The sequence below is a fragment of the Oncorhynchus tshawytscha genome, linkage group LG28 (assembly GCF_018296145.1).
Source record: "Oncorhynchus tshawytscha isolate Ot180627B linkage group LG28, Otsh_v2.0, whole genome shotgun sequence".
Taxonomy (NCBI): Eukaryota; Metazoa; Chordata; class Actinopteri; order Salmoniformes; family Salmonidae; genus Oncorhynchus; species Oncorhynchus tshawytscha.
In genome coordinates, this window is record NC_056456.1 from 2,961,074 (window position 1) to 2,988,683 (window position 27,610).

The 27,610-nt window shown below is 47.2% G+C and overlaps 1 protein-coding gene across 5 annotated transcripts in view; it reads left to right on the top strand.

Annotated features, from left to right (window-relative positions):
* LOC112226512 (sodium/potassium-transporting ATPase subunit beta-1-interacting protein 3-like) overlaps window positions 1–27,610 on the top strand; it is a 171,698-nt gene that overhangs the window by 128,295 nt on the left and 15,793 nt on the right. For all 5 annotated transcript variants that reach the window (XR_006080181.1, XM_024390865.2, XM_024390867.2 and 2 more), the window contains one exon: window positions 5,106–5,166. Coding sequence is in view for 4 of the 5 variants with exons in the window: in XM_024390865.2 (XP_024246633.2) it covers window positions 5,106–5,166 (61 nt within the window). In the remaining variant the exon portion in view is untranslated. The remainder of the gene's footprint in view (window positions 1–5,105; window positions 5,167–27,610) is intronic.

The following is a 27,610-nucleotide window of genomic DNA, read 5'->3' on the forward strand; positions in this document are numbered from 1 at the left end:
TGGAATATCATGTTTTCTCCCAAAGCCTGTTTCCTCTGATAAGCTTTGCTATCACAGGAGGTTGGTGGAATGGGTGGAATGTCATCAAATACATCAAACACATGGTTTCCATTGGCTCGGTACCAGACATTATTATGAGCTGTCCTCCCCTCAGCAGCCTCCACTGTTTGCTAAAGATAATAGATGAACAGCAAATTGAACCATTAGTGCTATTAGAATGGAGAGAACCCCACAGACGGCCGAGAGAGACGAGGGGAGATGTCAGAGTCACTTTCCATTAGTGCTAATAGAACGGAGAGACCCCCATAGACAGCCGAGAGAGACAAGGGGAGATGTCAGAGTCACTTTCTATTAATGCTATTAGAATGGAGAGACCCCCACAGACGGCCGAGAGAGACGAGGGGAGATGTCAGAGGAGTCACTTTCCATTAGTGCTATTAGAACGGAGAGACCCCCACAGATGGCCGAGAGAGACGAGGGGAGGACGAAGAAAAAGCTCAGGGGAGAGAGAAACAAATAGCGGTGTCTGTGTACATTATTTTGTCATTTAGAAGACACTCTTGTCCAGAGGGACTTACAGTAGTTACTGCATTTTGACTTCAACCTGGTGCCCCACAACCTTGGGGTTGCAAGCGCCATGGGACCAGTTGACTTAATGTTAACAAGTTGTTGGACTGATGTAATTACTGAAAGGCTACAGATTCAGGTCAACAGTTGAGTTAAACACCCACATACAACCTCCCTATCAACCACCCTAGGTGCGCTATCCCCCCACCCTGACCGTCTGCATTTGCTGACTGTGTTGTTGGCTGATCCCTCCAGACACTTTAATCAAGGGAATTCATGCATATCAAACACTGGCCCCCAGCTGCTAACACCATCTTGTGTGTGGTCCAGGCTTTACGTCTATGTTCATTCTCTACTACTGTAGTAGTGGCTGGCCTGCCTGTCAGAGGTAATTAGCTGATGGAGAGAAGGTGGGATGGACTCAATTTCCTCTCTTAAAACTCATTTAGGCTGCTAATTTTTTATTTTATTGTTATTTAACCAGGTAGGCTAGTTGAGAACAAGTTCTCATTTGCAACTGCGACCTGGCCAAGATAAAGCATAGCAGTGTGAACAGACAACACAGAGTTACACATGGAGTAAACAAACAACAAGTCAATAACACAGTAGAAAAAAAGAGAGTCTATATACATTGTGTGCAAAAGGCATGAGGAGGTAGGCGAATAATTACATTTTTGCAGATTAACACTGGAGTGATAAATCATCAGATGGTCATGTACAGGTAGAGATATTGGTGTGCAAAAGAGCAGAAAAGTAAATAAATAAAAACAGTATGGTGATGAGGTAGGTAAAAATGGGTGGGCTATTTACCGATAGACTATGTACAGCTGCAGCGATCGGTTAGCTGCTCAGATAGCAGATGTTTGAAGTTGGTGAGGGAGATAAAAGTCTCCAACTTCAGCGATTTTTGCAATTCATTCCAGTCACAGGCAGCAGAGAACTGGAACGAAAGGCGGCCAAATGAGGTGTTGGCTTTAGGGATGATCAGTGAGATACACCTGCTGGAGCGCGTGCTACGGGTGGGTGTTGCCATCGTGACCAGTGAACTGAGATAAGGCGGAGCTTTACCTAGCATGGACTTGTAGATGACCTGGAGCCAGTGGGTCTGGCGACGAATATGTAGCGAGGGCCAGCCGACTAGAGCATACAGGTCACAGTGGTGGGTGTTATAAGGTGCTTTAGTGACAAAACGGATGGCACTGTGATAAACTGCATCCAGTTTGCTGAGTAGAGTGTTGGAAGCTATTTTGTAGATGACATCGCCGAAGTCGAGGATCGGTAGGATAGTCAGTTTTACGAGGGTAAGTTTGGTGGCGTGAGTGAAGGAGGCTTTGTTGCGGAATAGAAAGCCGACTGTAGATTTGATTTTCGATTGGAGATGTTTGATATGAGTCTGGAAGGAGAGTTTACAGTCTAGCCAGACACCTAGGTACTTATAGATGTCCACATATTCAAGGTCGGAACATCCAGGGTGGTGAAGTTAGTCAGGTGTGCGGGTGCAGGCAGCGAACGGTTGAAAAGCATGCATTTGGTTTTACTAGCGTTTAAGAGCAGTTGGAGGCCACGGAAGGAGTGTTGTATGGCATTGAAGCTCGTTTGGAGGTGAGATAGCACAGTGTCCAAGGACGGGCCGGAAGTATATAGAATGGTGTCATCTGCGTAGAGGTGGATCAAGGAATCGCCCGCAGCAAGAGCAACATCATTGATATATACAGAGAAAAGAGTCGGCCCGAGAATTGAACCCTATGGCACCCCCATAGAGACTGCCAGAGGACCGGACAGCATGCCCTCCGATTTGACACACTAAACTCTGTCTGCAAAGTAGTTGGAGAACCAGGCAAGGCAGTCATCCGAAAAACCGAGGCTACTGAGTCTGCCGATAAGAATATGGTGATTGACAGAGTCGAAAGCCTTGGCAAGGTCGATGAAGACGGCTGCACAGTACTGTCTTTTATCGATGGCGGTTATGATATCGTTTAGTACCTTGAGCGTGGCTGAGGTGCACCCATGACCGGCTCGGAAACCAGATTGCACAGCGGAGAAGGTACGGTGGGATTCGAGATGGTCAGTGACCTGTTTGTTGACTTGGCTTTCGAAGACCTTAGATAGGCAGGGCAGGATGGATATAGGTCTGTAACAGTTTGGGTCCAGGGTGTCTCCCCCTTTGAAGAGGGGGATGACTGCGGCAGCTTTCCAATCCTTGGGGATCTCAGACGATATGAAAGAGAGGTTGAACAGGCTGGTAATAGGGGTTGTGACAATGGCGGCGGATAGTTTCAGAAAGAGAGGGTCCAGATTGTCAAGCCCAGCTGATTTGAACGGATCCAGGTTTTGCAGCTCTTTTAGAACATCTGCTATCTGGATTTGGGTAAAGGAGAACCTGGAGAGGCTTGGGTGAGTAGCTGCGGGGGGGGGGCGGAGCTGTTGGCCGAGGTTGGAGTAGCCAGGCGGAAGGCATGGCCAGCCGTTGAGAAATGCTTCTGGAAGTTTTCGATAATCATGGATTTATCGGTGGTGACCGTGTTACCTAGCCTCAGTGCAGTGGGCAGCTGGGAGGAGGTGCTCTTGTTCTCCATGGACTTCACAGTGTCCCAGAACTTTTTGGAGTTGGAGCTACAGGATGCAAATTTCTGCCTGAAGAAGCTGGCCTTAGCTTTCCTGACTGACTGCGTGTATTGGTTCCTGACTTCCCTGAACAGTTGCATATCGCGGGGACTATTCGATGCTATTGCAGTCCGCCACAGGATGTTTTTGTGCTGGTCAAGGGCAGTCAGGTTTGGAGTGAACCAAGGGCTATATCTGTTCTTAGTTCTGCATTTTTTGAACGGAGCATGCTTATCTAAAATGGTGAGGAAGTTACTTTTAAAGAATGACCAGGCATCCTCAACTGACGGGATGAGGTCAATGTCCTTCCAGGATACCCGGGCCAGGTCGATTAGAAAGGCCTGCTCACAGAAGTGTTTTAGGGACTGTTTGACAGTGATGAGGGGTGGTCGGTTGACTGCGGCTCCGTAGCGGATACAGGCAATGAGGCAGTGATCGCTGAGATCCTGGTTGAAGACAGCGGAGGTGTATTTGGAGGGCCAGTTAGTCAGGATGACGTCTATGAGGGTGCCCTTGTTTACAGATTTAGGGTTGTACCTGGTGGGTTCCTTGATGATTTGTGTGAGATTGAGGGCATCTAGCTTAGATTGTAGGACTGCCGGGGTGTTAAGCATATCCCAGTTTAGGTCACCTAACAGAACAAACTCTGAAGCTAGATGGGGGGCGATCAATTCACAAATGGTGTCCAGGGCACAGCTGGGAGCTGAGGGGAGTCGGTAGCAGGCGGCAACAGTGAGAGACTTATTTCTGGAGAGAGTAATTTTTAAAATTAGTAGTTCGAACTGTTTGGGTATGGACCTGGAAAGTATGACATTACTTTGCAGGCTATCTCTGCAGTAGACTGCAACTCCTCCCCCTTTGGCAGTTCTATCTTGGCGGAAAATGTTATAGTTGGGTATGGAAATCTCAGAATTTTTGGTGGCCTTCCTGAGCCAGGATTCAGACACGGCAAGGACATCAGGGTTAGCAGAGTGTGCTAAAGCAGTGAGTAAAACAAACTTAGGGAGGAGGCTTCTGATGTTGACATGCATGAAACCAAGGCTTTTTCGATCACAGAAGTCAACAAATGAGGGTGCCTGGGGACATGCAGGGCCTGGGTTTACCTCCACATCACCCGCAGAGGAGTAATGTTGTCTGAGGTGTGATTATAGGACTAGTCATTACTCTTCGAGAACACAGACAGACACTCATATACTGTATAGCCTGTACCATCACTAGGCTCACTTGTGCATGAAAACATGCATGCCCAAATACACACACACACACACACACACACACACACACACACACACACACACACACACACACACACACAGTCTCCGGTTGCCCAGTGTGTGTTTTGAGGGCATTGTGCCCGATGCTGGTTTAATTGGCATGGCAGTGTGCCAAGTCATTGGAGGTAGAGAGTGTCTGTCTGTCTTTCTTTCTTAGCCCCAGTTTGTGTGTCTCAGAATAGATGACAGCCATCTGCCAACAGTACAGCCTATTGTCACTTTGCCTAGTTTCAGGACGATAGGCTGCTGAGCCCAGAATAGTGTTCTTGGTTTGGTTATCTAATGGTTCTACCAGCTTTTAAGTGCAGGGTGTCTTCATGTGTTTGTTTTCTGAGGAAGTGTCTCTGGACATGTTGTTGATTTGTGTATTGCATTATTTTGATAGAGAGGAATATAGATGAGCTCATAGACTCATACTGCACATGCTGATTTATGTACTGATCAGTGATTTTGATTGCAACCTGTTGTACCATCCCCCAACCAGCTACTCCCTGTACATACACTCACATCAACAGTCGCTATTTCGGAATGCCGGTGTTTATCCCCTAGGGTACTGTATGTTTGCTCTTTCCTCTCTATCCTATAGTTGTACTTCATATGTTCGCACACGCACCCACACACTCCTCTGTGTGTTCTAACTCACTGTGTGTGTTTTCTCAGCTCCTGGGCTTCGTGTACGCCTGCTACGTCATTAGCGCCATCACTGAGGAGGAAGACAGCTGTGAGTACAAGAACTTAACTTGACACACACACACACTAAATGAACCACAACCTAACCACATAGCAAGACAGGAAAGGAGGAAGAGGAGAAAAGAGAAGAGGAGAGGGGCTTATTAAAACCTCCCTCAATCCCTCCTCCACCTTGTTGTCTCTTTCCTTACTCCCCCTCTCCACCTTCCCTCACCCTACCGGCTGGTCTCCTTCACTCTGTGTTTCCCCTTCCCATTCCACACCCATCCAACACATTCCATTCTTTTCATTTTCTCTCTCCCTCCCACCATTCCACACCCATCCAACCATTCCATTCTCTTCTCTCTCTCTCCCTCACACCCATTCCACACCCACCCAACCATTCCATTTTCTTAATTCTCTCTCTCTTCATCACACCATTCCACACCCATCCAACCATTCCATTCTCTTCTCTCTCTCTCCCTCACACCCATTCCACACCCACCCACCCAACCATTCCATTTTCTTAATTATCTCTCTCTTCATCACACCCATTCCACACCCACCCAACCATTCCATCCTCTTCATTCTCTCCCTCACATCCACACCCACCCAACCATTCCATCCTCTTCATTCTCTCTCACACCCATTCCACACCCACCCAACAATTCCATCCTCTTCATTCTCTCCATCACACCCACCCAACCATTCCATCCTCTTCATTCTCTCCCTCACACCCATTCCATACCCACCCAACCATTCCATCCTCTTCATTCTCTCCCTCACATCCACACCCACCCAACCATTCCATCCTCTTCATTCTCTCTCTCACACCCATTCCACACCCACCCAACCATTCCATCCTCTTCATTCTCTCCCTCACACCCATTCCACACCTCCCAACCATTCCATCCTCTTCATTCTCTCCCTCACACCCATTCCACACCAATTTCACACCCTTGGCCCAATTGTCTTTCCCTACAGTGTCCCCACTTTACCTTTATTATCAAACACCTGGCTAATCCCCACTTTCCATCTCTCTTTTTCATTCTCTCTCTCCGTGTCTGTCATCCGCCTCCCCAGCTGTTAGTTCTCATGGTGGTGGTCGGAGGTGGTAGTGTGAAAAGGAGAGTATGTTTGTCTTTTCTCCCACCCACCACTGCAACAGGTCCATCTTTTTTAGAAGTGCCTAAATGGTTGTCTAGGACAGGGGGGGTTGAAGGGAGAGGTCGAGAGAAAAGAAACTGGTGAAAAGTGTGGAGAAAGAGAGGAAAGACAAAAGAGTGGATTAGAGAGAGGGAGCGAGAAGGGGTAAGAGAGAGTAGTCTTGAAAACTTGACCCTAGGCAACTCGGGGTCGGGTGATTGATTATGAGATGGTCTGGTTTCAATTATGGTCTCTTTTGGCACAGAGGAACTACATCACTGCCTACGACACTACTTTATCCACTTGAATAAAACACAAAATAGAATCTAGCAAGACGGAGATCACAGAGGTTATTTTTAATGAGTGCATTTCACAATTGGCTAGTTTGCATCAACTGCCTTAACTAAAACCCCTGCAAAGGTTTTGCCTGCCAACTTTGGTTTTGAACCGCAACGTTCTGGCATGTGTGACTTTGAAGAGTCCCCGGAAAAGTTCCCCCTTCTCGACGTAGGCAGTGACGTAGTTCCTCTATGGCAAAAGAGTCCATCGTTGAAACCAGACCCACCAGAAACAGATGTCAGTCTATTCAATGTCTATTCCACGTTGGGTCAGCGTCATTTTATTGAAATGACGCGGAAACAACGTTGATTCAACCAGTGTGTGCCCAGTGGGTAATCTTTTTTTTTTGAGACTAGAGAGAGGGGCACACATTTGAAGAACAGCTCATGGCAGCAGTGACCTTGAGGTGACCTTGAGGTCAAAGGTCACATTGACGGTTAACTAATCGGGTCGCAGGAAACATTTGAGTGTGGTGAAAATGGTTAGGGTAATGCACATCTACAACGGCTGTACACACAAGTTTAGTGAGTGAGAGGAAATTGTGTGTGTTTGGTTGGTGTGGAAGTACAACCACTTCTTTGTTGGAGATTCAGTTGCTGTGAATGTTTAGTGTTGCCCATCAACTCTCATCAGCTCTGACCATCTCGTAATCAATCACTCCGAAGTCATCCCCAGAGGGTGAGGGGGAGTCAACTTCAAAATGAGTCATTGACTTTTCCCTCACTGCCGTTTCCCTTTTGCCTTTGTTTCGTCCGACCTCGGCGGCCCATCCATCCGCCGTGTGGACAGATACTGTTTGTGTGCAGGCGCAGGCGTTCACTTTGAAAAGCACACAATGACAGAGAGAGAAAGTGTCTGTGTGTTAGTGCTACATTTCTGAACAAGGGCGTCTGTAGTGACGCCTCTAGCACTGAGATGCAGTGCCTTAGACCTCTGCACCACTCGGGAGCCACATGCATCTATCTTTGTACAAATAGATTGAAGAACAACATGGCTAAATAAAGAAGGGGGGAAGAAAAGTTAAAGAGAAGTGGTTGATTCAGCTTCTTTCATAGTTTGAATTATTCAGTAGTTCTAGTCTGATCCTGGCTGGCTGGTCGTGTAAATGGACCGCTGTCTTGAAGCACAGCTTCCATGCCCATCCTTGTTTTTGTAATCAGCCCTGTGCATATGTACGTGACTTCTTTTATTTTCAATGCTACACACACACACACACACACACACCATGTACCATGCTTCCTTAATTTACACACATATGAAGTGCCATATTAAACTGTTCCATCTTGCATCTTTCCCCCTCTCATTCTGGAAGCAAGTGCAGGGAATGATTGTGTCAGGATCTATCTGTAAATGTAAAAGGAACTCTCCCTCTCTGTATGTCGTTCATGAAGGTGTATAAGTTAGGAGGTGTCTGGCCATTCCTTGCTGCCTTATTATGCCAGACTCTGTTCGATATCGTCCGGAATACCCCCATCACCTGAGGAAAGGAGGGAAGATGAATGGAAGAGTGAGGTGGACAGAAGAAAGCAGAAATAGATGTACCTGAAGAGATGTGTTAGGAAAGGAGGTAGAGAAAGGAGGGAAGATGAATGGAAGAGTGAGGTGGACAGGAGAAAGCAGAAATAGATGTACCTGAAGAGATGTGTTAGGAAGGGAGGTAGAGAAAGGAGGGAAGATGAATGGAAGAGTGAGGTGGACAGGAGAAAGCAGAAATAGATGTACCTGAAGAGATGTGTTAGGAAGAAAGGAGGTAGAGAAAGGAGGGAAGATGAATGGAAGATGTACCTGAAGAGATGGTGGAGGGAGGAGAAAGGGAAGAAATAGATGTACCTGAAGAGATGTGTTAGGAAGGGAGGTAGAGAAAGGAGGGAAGATGAATGGAAGAGTGAGGTGGACAGGAGAAAGCAGAAATAGATGTACCTGAAGAGATGTGTTAGGAAAGGAGGAATGGAAGAGTGAGAAAGGAGGGAAGATGAATGGAAGATGAATGGAAGAGTGAGGTGGACAGGAGAAAGCAGAAATAGATGTACCTGAAGAGATGTGTTAGGAAACGAGGTAGAGAAAGGAGGGAAGATGAATGGAAGAGTGAGGTGGACAGGAGAAAGCAGAAATAGATGTACCTGAAGAGATGAGGGAGGTAGAGAAAGGGGGGAAAGACGCCTGCTCTAGAAAGAGAGAGTTCAAACACAAAGACTAAGCTCCTGAATATGCCATTTAGATGAGACATACATTCCTTTCACACAAAAAGCCTCACAACAAACAAAGTCTCAGCGGAGCGATTTAGAGTAGAATACTCATGCTTGCTTTAAGACGATTGGGATAAAACACACACACACTCTCTCTCTCTCTCTCTCTCTCTCTCTCACTCTCACTCTCACTCCGGCTAAGGAAAACCAGGAATAACAGGACAGTGAGCATCACCGTCCTCTCAAGGATCAGCTTCATGTCTCTCAGGCTTTATGTTCCTATTAACATAAGCTGGAGTGTGTATGTGTGGGCGAGCGCGTGTAACTGCACACATACATGTGTGCGCGTCCAGTTATCAGTATAAAGCAGACATCCAGGCAGTGCGAGTGGAGGGGAAAAGCCTCTTTGGAAAGTAGGTCAGAGAGTTATCCTAGTGTTAGCGTGACAGCTAACTGTAGAGTACTGACTCACTGTTTCAGTAAATCCCATGGAGGGCAACAGAGGGAGGAGAGAAGAAGGATGGGCCTGGGGTGGTAGAGTAGGAGCCGATGGGCATCCGAGGGAAAGAGAGAAAGGAAGGAAGGAGAGGTGAATGAATGGGTATGTGTAACTCTGATCGGTAGAGACGTAGGGTGTGTTCGTAAGTTCTCTCTGGCTATCTACTCTGATTTCAGAGCACTCTCATCTGAGTGTGCCAGAGCACAGAACAACTGATGAATTTAGGAACACGCCCCACCTGCTGAATATGACTGTTGTTGCCAGCAGCACAGTTTGTCACCAACGCTCTAGATAACATAAAAACAGCCTAACACGCTCTACTAGCGGGGTTAAAATGATCAGTATGAGGTGTTCTCTCATTGTGTCTGGAAGTAGCTAGCAAGCTAGCCAACATTAGCCAGTTGGCTTGGGTGCTTGACTGCCCTTGTGAGGTCAGACATCTGGGATCAACCCTACTCCTCGGCCAGAGTGTACAGTGTGCCCTCTGAACGCTCCCAGAGCGAAACGCTCCCAGAGCGAAACGCTCTGAATTTACCAATGCCCAGAGCACACTCTGGCACAACAGATTGAAAATACGAACACACCCATGGTTCTAGCATGGGCCACCGCCCCACTGTGCTTAGTCACTGTCTCAGTAAAGCCCATACTCATCACCATCACAACGACATCTGCCTGATCAAGGAGGGTGGGAAGGAGGAAGGGAGTGACGGAAAGACAAGAAGGAACGCAAGAAAGAGAGAAAGAAGAAGTTGTTTTTTCCCTGTTGTTTTATTGTTCTTCTTTCTGGCTCCCCATCCATCTCTCCTTCCCTGTTGTTTTATCTTCTTTCTGGCTCCCCATCCATCTCACCTTCCCTGTTGTTTTATCTTCTTTCTGGCTCCCCATCCATCTCTCCTTCCCTGTTGTTTTATCTTCTTTCTGGCTCCCCATCCATCTCTCCTTCCCTGTTGTTTTATCTTCTTTCTGGCTCCCCATCCATCTCTCCTTCCCTGTTCTTCTTTCTGGCTCCCCATCCATCTCTCCTTCCCTGTTGTTTTATCTTCTTTCTGGCTCCCCATCCATCTCTCCTTCCCTGTTGTTTTATCTTCTTTCTGGCTCCCCATCCATCTCTCCTTCCCTGATGTTTTATCTTCTTTCTGGCTCCCCATCCATCTCTCCTTCCCTGTTGTTTTATCTTCTTTCTGGCTCCCCATCCATCTCTCCTTCCCTGATGTTTTATCTTCTTTCTGGCTCCCCATCCATCTCTCTCCTTCCCTGGTCTTCTTTCTGGCTCCCCATCCATCTCTCCTTCCTGTTGTTTTATCTTCTTTCTGGCTCCCCATCCATCTCTCTCCTTCACTGATGTTTTATCTTCTTTCTGGCTCCCCATCCATCTCTCCTTCCCTGATGTTTTATCTTCTTTCTGGCTCCCCATCCATCTCTCCTTCCCTGTTGTTTTATCTTCTTTTTGGCTCCCCATCCATCTCTCTCCTTCCCTGTTGTTTTATCTTCTTTCTGGCTCCCCATCCATCTCTCCTTCCCTGTTGTTTTATCTTCTTTCTGGCTCCCCATCCATCTCTCTCCTTCCCTGTTGTTTTCCCCATCCATTTCCTTCCCTGTTCTTCTTTCTGGCTCCCCATCCATCTCTCCTTCCCTGTTGTTTTATCTTCTTTCTGGCTCCCCATCCATTTGTCCTTCCCTGTTCTTTTTTCTGGCTCCCCATCCATTTATCCTTCCCTGTTCTTCTTTCTGGCTCCCCATCCATCTCTCCTTCCCTGTTGTTTTATCTTCTTTCTGGCTCCCCATCCATCTCTCCTTCCCTGATGTTTTATCTTCTTTCTGGCTCCCCATCCATCTCTCCTTCCCTGTTGTTTTATCTTCTTTCTGGCTCCCCATCCATCTCTCCTTCCCTGTTGTTTTATCTTCTTTCTGGCTCCCCATCCATCTCTCCTTCCCTGATGTTTTATCTTCTTTCTGGCTCCCCATCCATCTCTCTCCTTCCCTGGTCTTCTTTCTGGCTCCCCATCCATCTCTCCTTCCCTGTTGTTTTATCTTCTTTCTGGCTCCCCATCCATCTCTCTCCTTCCCTGATGTTTTATCTTCTTTCTGGCTCCCCATCCATCTCTCCTTCCCTGATGTTTTATCTTCTTTCTGGCTCCCCATCCATCTCTCCTTCCCTGTTGTTTTATCTTCTTTTTGCTCCCCATCCATCTCTCTCCTTCCCTGTTGTTTTATTTTCTTTCTGGCTCCCCATCCATCTCTCCTTCCCTGTTGTTTTATCTTCTTTTGGCTCCCCATCCATCTCTCCTTCCCTGTTGTTTTATCTTCTTTCTGGCTCCCATCCATCTCTCCTTCCCTGTTGTTTTATCTTCTTTCTGACTCCCCATCCATTTCTCCTTCCCTGTTCTTCTTTCTGGCTCCCCATCCATCTCTCCTTCCCTGTTGTTTTATCTTCTTTCTGGCTCCCCATCCATCTCTCTCCTTCCCTGTTGTTTTATTTTCTTTCTGGCACCCCATCCATCTCTCCTTCCCTGGTCTTCTTTCTGGCTCCCCATCCATCTCTCCTTCCCTGTTGTTTTATCTTCTTTCTGGCTCCCCATCCATCTCTCCTTCCCTGTTGTTTTATTTTCTTTCTGGCTCCCCATCCATCTCTCCTTCCCTGTTCTTCTTTCTGGCTCCCCATTCATCGCTCCTTCCCTGTTCTTCTTTCTGGCTCCCCATCCATCTCTCCTTCCCTGTTGTTTTATCTTCTTTCTGGCTCCCCATCCATCTCTCTCCTTCCCTGTTGTTTTATCTTCTTCTGGCTCCCCATCCATCTCTCCTTCCCTGTTGTTTTATCTTCTTTCTGGCTCCCCATCCATTTCTCCTTCCCTGTTCTTCTTTCTGGCTCCCCATCCATCTCTCCTTCCCTGTTGTTTTATCTTCTTTCTGGCTCCCCATCCATCTCTCTCCTTCCCTGTTGTTTTATTTTCTTTCTGGCTCCCCATCCATCTCTCCTTCCCTGTTGTTTTATCGTCTTTCTGGCTCCCCATCCATCTCTCCTTCCCTGTTGTTTTATCTTCTGTCTGGCTCCCCATCCATCTCTCCTTCCCTGTTGTTTTATCTTCTTTCTGGCTCCCCATCCATTTCTCCTTCCCTGTTCTTCTTTCTGGCTCCCCATCCATCTCTCCTTCCCTGTTGTTTTATCTTCTTTCTGGCTCCCCATCCATCTCTCCTTCCCTGTTGTTTTATTTTCTTTCTGGCTCCCCATCCATCTCTCCTTCCCTGTTGTTTTATCTTCTTTCTGGCTCCCCATCCATCCCTCCTTCCCTGTTGTTTTATCTTCTTTCTGGCTCCCCATCCATCTCTCGCCTTCCCTGTTGTTTTATCTTCTTTCTGGCTCCCCATCCATCTCTCCTTCCCTGTTTTATCTTCTTTCTGGCTCCCCATCCATCTCTCCTTCCCTGTTGTTTTATCTTCTTTCTGGCTCCCCATCCATCTCTCTCCTTCCCTGTTGTTTTATCTTCTTTCTGGCACCCCATCCATCTCTCCTTCCCTGTTGTTTTATTTTCTTTCTGGCTCCCCATCCATTTCTCCTTTCCTGTTCTTCTTTCTGGCTCCCCATCCATCTCTGCTTCCCTGTTGTTTTATCTTCTTTCTGGCTCCCCATCCATCTTTCCTTCCCTGTTGTTTTATCTTCTTTCTGGCTCCCCATCCATCTCTCTCCTTCCCTGTTGTTTTATTTTCTTTCTGGCTCCCCATCCATCTCTCCTTCCCTGGTCTTCTTTCTGGATCCCCATCCATCTCTCCTTCCCTGTTGTTTTATTTTCTTTCTAGCTCCCCATCCATCTCTCCTTGCCTGTTCTTCTTTCTGGCTCCCCATCCATCTCTCCTTCCCTGTTGTTTTATCTTCTTTCTGGCTCCCCATCCATTTCTCCTTCCCTGTTCTTCTTTCTGGCTCCCCATCCATCTCTCCTTCCCTGTTGTTTTATCTTCTTTCTGGCTCCCCATCCATCTCTCTCCTTCCCTGTTGTTTTATTTTCTTTCTGGCACCCCATCCATCTCTCCTTCCCTGGTCTTCTTTCTGGCTCCCCATCCATCTCTCCTTCCCTGTTGTTTTATCTTCTTTCTGGCTCCCCATCCATCTCTCCTTCCCTGTTGTTTTATCTTCTTTCTGGCTCCCCATCCATCTCTCTCCTTCCCTGATGTTTTATCTTCTTTCTGGCTCCCCATCCATCTCTCCTTCCCTGTTGTTTTATTTTCTTTCTGGCTCCCCATCCATCTCTCCTTCCTGTTCTTCTTTCTGGCTCCCCATCCATGCTCCTTCCCTGTTCTTCTTTCTGGCTCCCCATCCATCTCTCCTTCCCTGTTGTTTTATCTTCTTTCTGGCTCCCCATCCATCTCTCCTTCCCTGTTGTTTTATCTTCTTTCTGGCTCCCCATCCATCTCTCCTTCCCTGTTGTTTTATCTTCTTTCTGGCTCCCCATCCATTTCTCCTTCCCTGTTCTTCCTTCCCCATCCATCTCTCCTTCCCTGTTTTATCTTCTTTCTGGCTCCCCATCCATCTCTCTCCTTCCCTGTTGTTTTATTTTCTTTCTGGCTCCCCATCCATCTCTCCTTCCCTGTTGTTTTATCTTCTTTCTGGCTCCCCATCCATCTCTCGCCTTCCCTGTTGTTTTATCTTCTTTCTGGCTCCCCATCCATCTCTCCTTCCCTGTTTTATCTTCTTTCTGGCTCCCCATCCATCTCTCCTTCCCTGTTGTTTTATCTTCTTTCTGGCTCCCCATCCATCTCTCTCCTTCCCTGTTGTTTTATCTTCTTTCTGGCTCCCCATCCATCTCTCCTTCCCTGTTGTTTTATTTTCTTTCTGGCTCCCCATCCATTTCTCCTTTCCTGTTCTTCTTTCTGGCTCCCCATCCATCTCTGCTTCCCTGTTGTTTTATCTTCTTTCTGGCTCCCCATCCATCTCTCTCCTTCCCTGTTGTTTTATTTTCTTTCTGGCTCCCCATCCATCTCTCCTTCCCTGGTCTTCTTTCTGGCTCCCCATCCATCTCTCCTTCCCTGTTGTTTTATCTTCTTTCTGGCTCCCCATCCATCTCTCCTTCCCTGTTGTTTTATTTTCTTTCTGGCTCCCCATCCATCTCTCCTTCCCTGTTCTTCTTTCTGGCTCCCCATCCATCTCTCCTTCCCTGTTGTTTTATCTTCTTTCTGGCTCCCCATCCATCTCTCCTTCCCTGTTGTTGTATCTTCTTTCTAGCTCCCCATCCATCTCTCCCCTGTTCTTCTTTCTGGCTCCCCATCCATCTCTCCTTCCCTGTTGTTTTATCTTCTTTCTGGCTCCCCATCCATCTCTCCTTCCCTGTTGTTTTATCTTCTTTCTGGCTCCCCATCCATCTCTCCTTCCCTGTTGTTTTATCATCTTTCTGGCTCCCCATCCATCTCTCCTTCCCTGTTGTTTTATCTTCTTTCTGGCTCCCCATCCATCTCTCCTTCCCTGTTGTTTTATTTTCTTTCTAGCTCCCCATCCATCTCTCCTTCCTTCTTCCTGCTCCCCATCCATTCTCCTTCCCTGTTGTTTTATCTTCTTTCTGGCTCCCCATCCATCTCTCCTTCCCTGTTGTTTTATCTTCTTTCTGGCTCCCCATCCATCTCTCCTTCCCTGTTGTTTTATCTTCTTTCTGGCTCCCCATCCATCTCTTCCTTCCCTGTTGTTTTATCTTCTTTCTGGCTCCCCATCCATCTCTCTCCTTCCCTGTTGTTTATCTTCTTTCTGGCTCCCCATCCATCTCTCCTTCCCTGTTGTTTTATCTTCTTTCTGGCTCCCCATCCATCTCTCCTTCCCTGTTCTTCTTTCTGGCTCCCCATCCATCTCTGCTTCCTGTTGTTTTATCTTCTTTCTGGCTCCCCATCCATCTCTCCTTCCCTTTGTTTTATCTTCTTTCTGGCTCCCCATCCATCTCTCCTTCCCTGTTGTTTTATCTTCTTTCTAGCTCCCCATCCATCTCTCCTTCCCTGTTCTTCTTTCTGGCTCCCCATCCATCTCTGCTTCCCTGTTGTTTTATCTTCTTTCTGGCTCCCCATCCATCTCTCCTTCCCTGTTGTTTTATTTTCTTTCTGGCTCCCCATCCATCTCTCCTTCCCTGTTGTTTTATTTTCTTTCTGGCTCCCCATCCATCTCTCCTTCCCTGTTGTTTTATCTTCTTTCTGGCTCCCCATCCATCTCGCTCCTTCCCTGTTGTTTTATTTTCTTTCTGGCTCCCCATCCATCTCTCCTTCCCTGGTCTTCTTTCTGGCTCCCCATCCATCTCTCTCCTTCCCTGTTGTTTTATTTTCTTTCTAGCTCCCCATCCATCTCTCCTTGCCTGTTCTTCTTTCTGGCTCCCCATCCATCTCTCCTTCCCTGTTGTTTTATCTTCTTTCTGGCTCCCCATCCATCTCTCTCCTTCCCTGTTGTTTTATCTTCTTTCTGGCTCCCCATCCATCTCTCTCCTTCCCTGTTGTTTTATCCTCTTTCTGGCTCCCCATCCATCTCTCCTTCCCTGTTGTTTTATCTTCTTTCTGGCTCCCCATCCATCTCTACTTCCCTGTTGTTTTATCTTCTTTCTGGCTCCCCATCCATCTCTCCTTCCCTGTTGTTTTATCTTCTTTCTGGCTCCCCATCCATCTCTCCTTCCCTGTTCTTCTTTCTGGCTCCCCATCCATCTCTCATCCCCTGTTGTTTTATCTTCTTTCTGGCTCCCCATCCATCCCTCTCCTTCCCTGTTGTTTTATCTTCTTTCTGGCTCCCCATCCATCTCTCCTTCCCTGTTCTTCTTTCTGGCTCCCCATCCATCTCTGCTTCCCTGTTGTTTTATCTTCTTTCTGGCTCCCCATCCATCTCTCCTTCCCTGTTGTTTTATTTTCTTTCTGGCTCCCCATCCATCTCTCCTTCCCTGTTGTTTTATTTTCTTTCTGGCTCCCCATCCATTTCTCCTTTCCTGTTCTTCTTTCTGGCTCCCCATCCATCTCTGCTTCCCTGTTGTTTTATCTTCTTTCTGGCTCCCCATCCATCTCTCTCCTTCCCTGTTGTTTTATTTTCTTTCTGGCTCCCCATCCATCTCTCCTTCCCTGGTCTTCTTTCTAGCTCCCCATCCATCTCTCCTTGCCTGTTCTTCTTTCTGGCTCCCCATCCATCTCTCCTTCCCTGTTGTTTTATCTTCTTTCTGGCTCCCCATCCATCTCTCCTTCCCTGTTGTTGTATCTTCTTTCTAGCTCCCCATCCATCTCTCCTTCCCTGTTCTTCTTTCTGGCTCCCCATCCATCTCTCCTTCCTGTTGTTTTATCTTCTTTCTGGCTCCCCATCCATCTCTCCTTCCCTGTTGTTTTATCTTCTTTCTGGCTCCCCATCCATCTCTCTCCTTCCTGTTGTTTTATCCTCTTTCTGGCTCCCCATCCATCTCTCTCCTTCCCTGTTGTTTTATCTTCTTTCTGGCTCCCCATCCATCTCTCCTTCCCTGTTGTTTTATCTTCTTTCTGGCTCCCCATCCATCTCTCCTTCCCTGTTCTTCTTTCTGGCTCCCCATCCATCTCCTTCCCTGTTGTTTTATCTTCTTTCTGGCTCCCCATCCATCTCTCCTTCCCTGTTGTTTTATTTTCTTTCTGGCTCCCCATCCATCTCTCCTTCCCTGTTGTTTTATTTTCTTTCTGGCTCCTGATCCATCTCTCCTTCCCTGTTGTTTTATCTTCTTCTGGCTCCCCATCCATCTCTCTCCTTCCCTGTTTTTTTAAATCTTCTTTCTGGCTCCCCATCCATCTCTCCTTCCCTGTTCTTCTTTCTGGCTCCCCATCCATCTCTCCTTCCCTGTTGTTTTATTTTCTTTCTGGCTCCCCATCCATCTCTCCTTCCCTGTTGTTTTATCTTCTTTCTGGCTCCCCATCTATCTCTCCTTCCCTGTTGTTTTATCTTCTTTCTGGCTCCCCATCCATCTCTCGCCTTCCCGTTGTTTTATCTTCTTTCTGGCTCCCCATCCATCTCTCCTTCCCTGTTGTTTTATCTTCTTTCTGGCTCCCCATCCATCTCTCCTTCCCTGTTGTTTTATCATCTTTCTGGCTCCCCATCCATCTCTCCTTCCCTGTTGTTTTATCTTCTTTCTGGCTCCCCATCCATCTCTCCTTCCCTGTTGTTTTATTTTCTTTCTAGCTCCCCATCCATCTCTCCTTGCCTGTTCTTCTTTCTGGCTCCCCATCCATCTCTCCTTGCCTGTTCTTCTTTCTGGCTCCCCATCCATCTCTCCTTCCCTGTTGTTTTATCTTCTTTCTGGCTCCCCATCCATCTCTCCTTCCCTGTTGTTTTATCTTCTTTCTGGCTCCCCATCCATCTCTCCTTCCCTGTTCTTCTTTCTGGCTCCCCATCCATCTCTCCTTCCCTGTTGTTTTATCTTCTTTCTGGCTCCCCATCCATCTCTCCTTCCCTGTTGTTTTATCTTCTTTCTGGCTCCCCATCCATCTCTCCTTCCCTGTTGTTTTATCATCTTTCTGGCTCCCCATCCATCTCTCCTTCCCTGTTGTTTTATCTTCTTTCTGGCTCCCATCCATCTCTCCTTCCCTGTTGTTTTATTTTCTTTCTAGCTCCCCATCCATCTCTCCTTGCCTGTTCTTCTTTCTGGCTCCTCATCCATCTCTCCTTCCCTGTTGTTTTATCTTCTTTCTGGCTCCCCATCCATCTCTCCTTCCCTGTTGTTTTATCTTCTTTCTGGCTCCCCATCCATCTCTCTCCTTCCCTGTTGTTTTATCTTCTTTCTGGCTCCCCATCCATCTCTCCTTCCCTGTTGTTTTATCTTCTTTCTGGCTCCCCATCCATCTCTCTCCTTCCCTGTTGTTTTATCTTCTTTCTGGCTCCCCATCCATCTCTCCTTCCCTGTTGTTTTATCTTCTTTCTGGCTCCCCATCCATCTCTCCTTCCTGTTCTTCTTTCTCTCCATCCATCTCCTTCCCTGTTGTTTTATCTTCTTTCTGGCTCCCCATCCATCTCTCCTTCCCTGTTGTTTTATTTTCTTTCTGGCTCCCCATCCATCTCTCCTTCCCTGTTGTTTTATTTTCTTTCTGGCTCCCCATCCATCTCTCCTTCCCTGTTGTTTTATCTTCTTGCTGGCTCCCCATCCATCTCTCCTTCCCTGTTTTTTTAAATCTTCTTTCTGGCTCCCCATCCATCTCTCCTTCCCTGTTCTTCTTTCTGGCTCCCCATCCATCTCTCCTTCCCTGTTGTTTTATTTTCTTTCTGGCTCCCCATCCATCTCTCCTTCCCTGTTGTTTTATCTTCTTTCTGGCTCCCCATCTATCTCTCCTTCCCTGTTGTTTTATCTTCTTTCTGGCTCCCCATCCATCTCTCGCCTTCCCTGTTGTTTTATCTTCTTTCTGGCTCCCCATCCATCTCTCCTTCCCTGTTGTTTTATCTTCTTTCTGGCTCCCCATCCATCTCTCCTTCCCTGTTGTTTTATCATCTTTCTGGCTCCCCATCCATCTCTCCTTCCCTGTTGTTTTATCTTCTTTCTGGCTCCCATCCATCTCTCCTTCCCTGTTGTTTTATTTTCTTTCTAGCTCCCCATCCATCTCTCCTTCCCTGTTCTTCTTTCTGGCTCCTCATCCATCTCTCCTTCCCTGTTGTTTTATCTTCTTTCTGGCTCCCCATCCATCTCTCCTTCCCTGTTGTTTTATCTTCTTTCTGGCTCCCCATCCATCTCTCCTTCCCTGTTGTTTTATCTTCTTTCTGGCTCCCCATCCATCTCTCTCCTTCCCTGTTGTTTTATCCTCTTTCTGGCTCCCCATCCATCTCTCTCCTTCCCTGTTGTTATATCTTCTTTCTGGCTCCCCATCCATCTCTCCTTCCCTGTTGTTTTATCTTCTTTCTGGCTCCCCATCCATCTCTCCTTCCCTGTTCTTCTTTCTGGCTCCCCATCCATCTCTGCTTCCCTGTTGTTTTATCTTCTTTCTGGCTCCCCATCCATCTCTCCTTCCCTGTTGTTTTATTTTCTTTCTGGCTCCCCATCCATCTCTCCTTCCCTGTTGTTTTATTTTTCTTTCTGGCTCCCCATCCATCTCTCCTTCCCTGTTGTTTTATCTTCTTGCTGGCTCCCCATCATCTCTCTCCTTCCCTGTTTTTTTAAATCTTCTTTCTGGCTCCCCATCCATCTCTCCTTCCCTGTTCTTCTTTCTGGCTCCCCATCCATCTCTCCTTCCCTGTTGTTTTATTTTCTTTCTGGCTCCCCATCCATCTCTCCTTCCCTGTTGTTTTATCTTCTTTCTGGCTCCCCATCCATCTCTCCTTCCCTGTTGTTTTATCTTCTTTCTGGCTCCCCATCCATCTCTCGCCTTCCCCATTGTTTTATCTTCTTTCTGGCTCCCCATCCATCTCTCCTTCCCTGTTTTATCTTCTTTCTGGCTCCCCATCCATCTCTCCTTCCCTGTTGTTTTATCTTCTTTCTGGCTCCCCATCCATCTCTCTCCTTCCCTGTTGTTTTATCTTCTTTCTGGCACCCCATCCATCTCTCCTTCCCTGTTGTTTTATTTTCTTTCTGGCTCCCCATCCATTTCTCCTTTCCTGTTCTTCTTTCTGGCTCCCCATCCATCTCTGCTTCCCTGTTGTTTTATCTTCTTTCTGGCTCCCCATCCATCTCTCCTTCCCTGTTGTTTTATCTTCTTTCTGGCTCCCCATCCATCTCTCTCCTTCCCTGTTGTTTTATTTTCTTTCTGGCTCCCCATCCATCTCTCCTTCCCTGGTCTTCTTTCTGGATCCCCATCCATCTCTCCTTCCCTGTTGTTTTATTTTCTTTCTAGCTCCCCATCCATCTCTCCTTGCCTGTTCTTCTTTCTGGCTCCCCATCCATCTCTCCTTCCCTGTTGTTTTATCTTCTTTCTGGCTCCCCATCCATTTCTCCTTCCCTGTTCTTCTTTCTGGCTCCCCATCCATCTCTCCTTCCCTGTTGTTTTATCTTCTTTCTGGCTCCCCATCCATCTCTCTCCTTCCCTGTTGTTTTATTTTCTTTCTGGCACCCCATCCATCTCTCCTTCCCTGGTCTTCTTTCTGGCTCCCCATCCATCTCTCCTTCCCTGTTGTTTTATCTTCTTTCTGGCTCCCCATCCATCTCTCCTTCCCTGTTGTTTTATCTTCTTTCTGGCTCCCCATCCATCTCTCTCCTTCCCTGATGTTTTATCTTCTTTCTGGCTCCCCATCCATCTCTGCTTCCCTGTTGTTTTATTTTCTTTCTGGCTCCCCATCCATCTCTCCTTCCCTGTTCTTCTTTCTGGCTCCCCATCCATCGCTCCTTCCCTGTTCTTCTTTCTGGCTCCCCATCCATCTCTCCTTCCCTGTTGTTTTATCATCTTTCTGGCTCCCCATCCATCTCTCCTTCCCTGTTGTTTTATCTTCTGTCTGGCTCCCCATCCATCTCTCCTTCCCTGTTGTTTTATCTTCTTTCTGGCTCCCCATCCATTTCTCCTTCCCTGTTCTTCTTTCTGGCTCCCCATCCATCTCTCCTTCCCTGTTGTTTTATCTTCTTTCTGGCTCCCCATCCATCTCTCCTTCCCTGTTGTTTTATCTTCTTTCTGGCTCCCCATCCATCTCTCCTTCCCTGTTCTTCTTTCTGGCTCCCCATCCATCTCTCATCCCCTGTTGTTTTATCTTCTTTCTGGCTCCCCATCCATCTCTCCTTCCCTGTTGTTTTATCTTCTTTCTGGCTCCCCATCCATCTCTCCTTCCCTGTTGTTTTATTTTCTTTCTGGCTCCCCATCCATCTCTCCTTCCCTGTTGTTTTATTTTCTTTCTGGCTCCCCATCCATCTCTCCTTCCCTGTTCTTCTTTCTGGCTCCCCATCCATCTCTCCTTCCCTGTTGTTTTATCTTCTTTCTGAATCCCCATCCATCTCTCCTTCCCTGTTGTTTTATTTTCTTTCTGGCTCCCCATCCATCTCTCCTTCCCTGTTGTTTTATTTTCTTTCTGGCTCCCCATCCATCTCTCCTTCCCTGTTGTTTTATCTTCTTGCTGGCTCCCCATCCATCTCTCTCCTTCCCTGTTTTTTAAATCTTCTTTCTGGCTCCCCATCCATCTCTCCTTCCCTGTTCTTCTTTCTGGCTCCCCATTCATCTCTCCTTCCCTGTTGTTTTATTTTCTTTCTGGCTCCCCATCCATCTCTCCTTCCCTGTTGTTTTATCTTCTTTCTGGCTCCCCATCTATCTCTCCTTCCCTGTTGTTTTATCTTCTTTCTGGCTCCCCATCCATCTCTCGCCTTCCCTGTTGTTTTATCTTCTTTCTGGCTCCCCATCCATCTCTCCTTCCCTGTTTTATCTTCTTTCTGGCTCCCCATCCATCTCTCCTTCCCTGTTGTTTTATCTTCTTTCTGGCTCCCCATCCATCTCTCTCCTTCCCTGTTGTTTTATCTTCTTTCTGGCTCCCCATCCATCTCTCCTTCCCTGTTGTTTTATTTTCTTTCTGGCTCCCCATCCATTTCTCCTTTCCTGTTCTTCTTTCTGGCTCCCCATCCATCTCTCCTTCCCTGTTGTTTTATCTTCTTTCTGGCTCCCCATCCATCTCTCTCCTTCCCTGTTGTTTTATTTTCTTTCTGGCTCCCCATCCATCTCTCCTTCCCTGGTCTTCTTTCTGGATCCCCATCCATCTCTCTCCTTCCCTGTTGTTTTATTTTCTTTCTAGCTCCCCATCCATCTCTCCTTGCCTGTTCTTCTTTCTGGCTCCCCATCCATCTCTCCTTCCCTGTTGTTTTATCTTCTTTCTGGCTCCCCATCCATTTCTCCTTCCCTGTTCTTCTTTCTGGCTCCCCATCCATCTCTCCTTCCCTGTTGTTTTATCTTCTTTCTGGCTCCCCATCCATCTCTCTCCTTCCCTGTTGTTTTATTTTCTTTCTGGCACCCCATCCATCTCTCCTTCCCTGGTCTTCTTTCTGGCTCCCCATCCATCTCTCCTTCCCTGTTGTTTTATCTTCTTTCTGGCTCCCCATCCATCTCTCCTTCCCTGTTGTTTTATCTTCTTTCTGGCTCCCCATCCATCTCTCCTTCCCTGATGTTTTATCTTCTTTCTGGCTCCCCATCCATCTCTGCTTCCCTGTTGTTTTATTTTCTTTCTGGCTCCCCATCCATCTCTCCTTCCCTGTTCTTCTAGCTCCCCATCCATCTCTCCTTGCCTGTTCTTCTTTCTGGCTCCCCATCCATCTCTCCTTCCCTGTTGTTTTATCTTCTTTCTGGCTCCCCATCCATCTCTCCTTCCCTGTTCTTCTTTCTGGCTCCCCATCCATCTCTGCTTCCCTGTTGTTTTATCTTCTTTCTGGCTCCCCATCCATCTCTCCTTCCCTGTTGTTTTATTTTCTTTCTGGCTCCCCATCCATCTCTCCTTCCCTGTTGTTTTATTTTCTTTCTGGCTCCCCATCCATCTCTCCTTCCCTGTTGTTTTATCTTCTTGCTGGCTCCCCATCCATCTCTCTCCTTCCCTGTTTTTTAAATCTTCTTTCTGGCTCCCCATCCATCTCTCCTTCCCTGTTCTTCTTTCTGGCTCCCCATCCATCTCTCCTTCCCTGTTGTTTTATTTTCTTTCTGGCTCCCCATCCATCTCTCCTTCCCTGTTGTTTTATCTTCTTTCTGGCTCCCCATCTATCTCTCCTTCCCTGTTGTTTTATCTTCTTTCTGGCTCCCCATCCATCTCTCGCCTTCCCATTGTTTTATCTTCTTTCTGGCTCCCCATCCATCTCTCCTTCCCTGTTTTATCTTCTTTCTGGCTCCCCATCCATCTCTCCTTCCCTGTTGTTTTATCTTCTTTCTGGCTCCCCATCCATCTCTCTCCTTCCCTGTTGTTTTATCTTCTTTCTGGCACCCCATCCATCTCTCCTTCCCTGTTGTTTTATTTTCTTTCTGGCTCCCCATCCATTTCTCCTTTCCTGTTCTTCTTTCTGGCTCCCCATCCATCTCTGCTTCCCTGTTGTTTTATCTTCTTTCTGTCTCCCCATCCATCTCTCCTTCCCTGTTGTTTTATCTTCTTTCTGGCTCCCCATCCATCTCTCTCCTTCCCTGTTGTTTTATTTTCTTTCTGGCTCCCCATCCATCTCTCCTTCCCTGGTCTTCTTTCTGGATCCCCATCCATCTCTCTCCTTCCCTGTTGTTTTATTTTCTTTCTAGCTCCCCATCCATCTCTCCTTGCCTGTTCTTCTTTCTGGCTCCCCATCCATCTCTCCTTCCCTGTTGTTTTATCTTCTTTCTGGCTCCCCATCCATTTCTCCTTCCCTGTTCTTCTTTCTGGCTCCCCATCCATCTCTCCTTCCCTGTTGTTTTATCTTCTTTCTGGCTCCCCATCCATCTCTCTCCTTCCCTGTTGTTTTATTTTCTTTCTGGCACCCCATCCATCTCTCCTTCCCTGGTCTTCTTTCTGGCTCCCCATCCATCTCTCATTCCCTGTTGTTTTATCTTCTTTCTGGCTCCCCATCCATCTCTCCTTCCCTGTTGTTTTATCTTCTTTCTGGCTCCCCATCCATCTCTCTCCTTCCCTGATGTTTTATCTTCTTTCTGGCTCCCCATCCATCTCTCCTTCCCTGTTCTTCTTTCTGGCTCCCCATCCATCGCTCCTTCCCTGTTCTTCTTTCTGGCTCCCCATCCATCTCTCCTTCCCTGTTGTTTTATCATCTTTCTGGCTCCCCATCCATCTCTCCTTCCCTGTTGTTTTATCTTCTGTCTGGCTCCCCATCCATCTCTCCTTCCCTGTTGTTTTATCTTCTTTCTGGCTCCCCATCCATTTCTCCTTCCCTGTTCTTCTTTCTGGCTCCCCATCCATCTCTCCTTCCCTGTTGTTTTATCTTCTTTCTGGCTCCCCATCCATCTCTCCTTCCCTGTTGTTTTATCTTCTTTCTGGCTCCCCATCCATCTCTCCTTCCCTGTTCTTCTTTCTGGCTCCCATCCATCTCTCATCCCCTGTTGTTTTATCTTCTTTCTGGCTCCCCATCCATCCCTCTCCTTCCCTGTTGTTTTATCTTCTTTCTGGCTCCCCATCCATCTCTCCTTCCCTGTTGTTTTATTTTCTTTCTGGCTCCCCATCCATCTCTCCTTCCCTGTTGTTTTATTTTCTTTCTGGCTCCCCATCCATCTCTCCTTCCCTGTTCTTCTTTCTGGCTCCCCATCCATCTCTGCTTCCCTGTTGTTTTATCTTCTTTCTGAATCCCCATCCATCTCTCCTTCCCTGTTGTTTTATTTTCTTTCTGGCTCCCCATCCATCTCTCCTTCCCTGTTGTTTTATTTTCTTTCTGGCTCCCCATCCATCTCTCCTTCCCTGTTGTTTTATCTTCTTGCTGGCTCCCCATCCATCTCTCCTTCCCTGTTTTTTAAATCTTCTTTCTGGCTCCCCATCCATCTCTCCTTCCCTGTTCTTCTTTCTGGCTCCCCATTCATCTCTCCTTCCCTGTTGTTTTATTTTCTTTCTGGCTCCCCATCCATCTCTCCTTCCCTGTTGTTTTATCTTCTTTCTGGCTCCCCATCCATCTCTCCTTCCCTGTTGTTTTATCTTCTTTCTGGCTCCCCATCCATCTCTCCTTCCCTGTTGTTTTATCTTCTTTCTGGCTCCCCATCCATCTCTCCTTCCCTGTTTTATCTTCTTTCTGGCTCCCCATCCATCTCTCCTTCCCTGTTGTTTTATCTTCTTTCTGGCTCCCCATCCATCTCTCTCCTTCCCTGTTGTTTTATCTTCTTTCTGGCACCCCATCCATCTCTCCTTCCCTGTTGTTTTATTTTCTTTCTGGCTCCCCATCCATTTCTCCTTTCCTGTTTTTCTTCTTTCTGGCTCCCCATCCATCTCTCCTTCCCTGTTGTTTTATCTTCTTTCTGGCTCCCCATCCATCTCTCTCCTTCCCTGTTGTTTTATTTTCTTTCTGGCTCCCCATCCATCTCTCCTTCCCTGGTCTTCTTTCTGGATCCCCATCCATCTCTCTCCTTCCCTGTTGTTTTATTTTCTTTCTAGCTCCCCATCCATCTCTCCTTGCCTGTTCTTCTTTCTGGCTCCCCATCCATCTCTCCTTCCCTGTTGTTTTATCTTCTTTCTGGCTCCCCATCCATTTCTCCTTCCCTGTTCTTCTTTCTGGCTCCCCATCCATCTCTCCTTCCCTGTTGTTTTATCTTCTTTCTGGCTCCCCATCCATCTCTCTCTTCCCTGTTGTTTTATTTTCTTTCTGGCACCCCATCCATCTCTCCTTCCCTGGTCTTCTTTCTGGCTCCCCATCCATCTCTCCTTCCCTGTTGTTTTATCTTCTTTCTGGCTCCCCATCCATCTCTCCTTCCCTGTTGTTTTATCTTCTTTCTGGCTCCCCATCCATCTCTCTCCTTCCCTGATGTTTTATCTTCTTTCTGGCTCCCCATCCATCTCTGCTTCCCTGTTGTTTTATTTTCTTTCTGGCTCCCCATCCATCTCTCTTCCCTGTTCTTCTTTCTTCCCCATCCATGCTCCTTTGTTCTTCTTTCTGGCTCCCCATCCATCTCTCTCCTTCCCTGTTGTTTTATTTTCTTTCTGGTTCCCCATCCATCTCTCCTTCCCTGTTGTTTTATCCTCTTTCTGGCTCCCCATCCATCTCTTCGCCTTCCCTGTTGTTTTATCTTCTTTCTGGCTCCCCATCCATCTCTCCTTCCCTGTTTTATCTTCTTTCTGGCTCCCCATCCATCTCTCCTTCCCTGTTGTTTTATCTTCTTTCTGGCTCCCCATCCATCTCTCCTTCCCTGTTGTTTTATCTTCTTTCTGGCTCCCCATCCATCTCTCCTTCCCTGTTGTTTTATTTTCTTTCTGGCTCCCCATCCATTTCTCCTTTCCTGTTCTTCTTTCTGGCTCCCCATCCATCTCTTCCCTGTTGTTTTATCTTCTTTCTGGCTCCCCATCCATCTCTCTCCTTCCCTGTTGTTTTATTTTCTTTCTGGCTCCCCATCCATCTCTCCTTCCCTGGTCTTCTTTCTGGCTCCCCATCCATCTCTCTCCTTCCCTGTTGTTTTATTTTCTTTCTGGCTCCCCATCCATCTCTCCTTGCCTGTTCTTCTTTTTCCCCATCCATCTTCCTTCCCTGTTGTTTTATCTTCTTTCTGGCTCCCCATCCATCTCTCCTTCCCTGTTGTTTTATCTTCTTTCTGGCTCCCCATCCATCTCTCTCCTTCCCTGTTGTTATATCTTCTTTCTGGCTCCCCATCCATCTCTCCTTCCCTGTTGTTTTATCTTCTTTCTGGCTCCCCATCCATCTCTCCTTCCCTGTTCTGCTTTCTGGCTCCCCATCCATCTCTCATCCCCTGTTGTTTTATCTTCTTTCTGGCTCCCCATCCATCCCTCTCTTTCCCTGTTGTTTTATCTTCTTTCTGGCTCCCCATCCATCTCTCCTTCCCTGTTCTTCTTTCTGGCTCCCCATCCATCTCTGCTTCACTGTTGTTTTATCTTCTTTCTGGCTCCCCATCCATCTCTCCTTCCCTGTTGTTTTATTTTCTTTCTGGCTCCCCATCCATCTCTCCTTCCCTGTTCTTCTTTCTGGCTCCCCATCCATCTCTCTCCTTCCCTGTTGTTTTATCTTCTTTCTGGCTCCCCATCCATCTCTCCTTCCCTGTTGTTGTATCTTCTTTCTAGCTCCCCATCCATCTCTCCTTCCCTGTTCTTCTTTCTGGCTCCCCATCCATCTCTGCTTCCCTGTTGTTTTATCTTCTTTCTGGCTCCCCATCCATCTCTCCTTCCCTGTTGTTTTATCTTCTTTCTGGCTCCCCATCCATCTCTCCTTCCCTGTTGTTTTATCATCTTTCTGGCTCCCCATCCATCTCTCCTTCCCTGTTGTTTTATCTTCTTTCTGGCTCCCGATCCATCTCTCCTTCCCTGTTGTTTTATTTTCTTTCTAGCTCCCCATCCATCTCTCCTTGCCTGTTCTTCTTTCTGGCTCCCCATCCATCTCTCCTTCCCTGTTGTTTTATCTTCTTTCTGGCTCCCCATCCATCTCTCCTTCCCTGTTGTTTTATCTTCTTTCTGGCTCCCCATCCATCTCTCTCCTTCCCTGTTGTTTTATCTTCTTTCTGGCTCCCCATCCATCTCTCTCCTTCCCTGTTGTTTTATCCTCTTTCTGGCTCCCCATCCATCTCTCTCCTTCCCTGTTGTTATATCTTCTTTCTGGCTCCCCATCCATCTATCCTTCCCTGTTGTTTTATCTTCTTTCTGGCTCCCCATCCATCTCTCCTTCCCTGTTCTTCTTTCTGGCTCCCCATCCATCTCTGCTTCACTGTTGTTTTATCTTCTTTCTGGCTCCCCATCCATCTCTCCTTCCCTGTTGTTTTATCTTCTTTCTGGCTCCCCATCCATCTCTCCTTCCCTGTTGTTTTATCTTCTTTCTAGCTCCCCA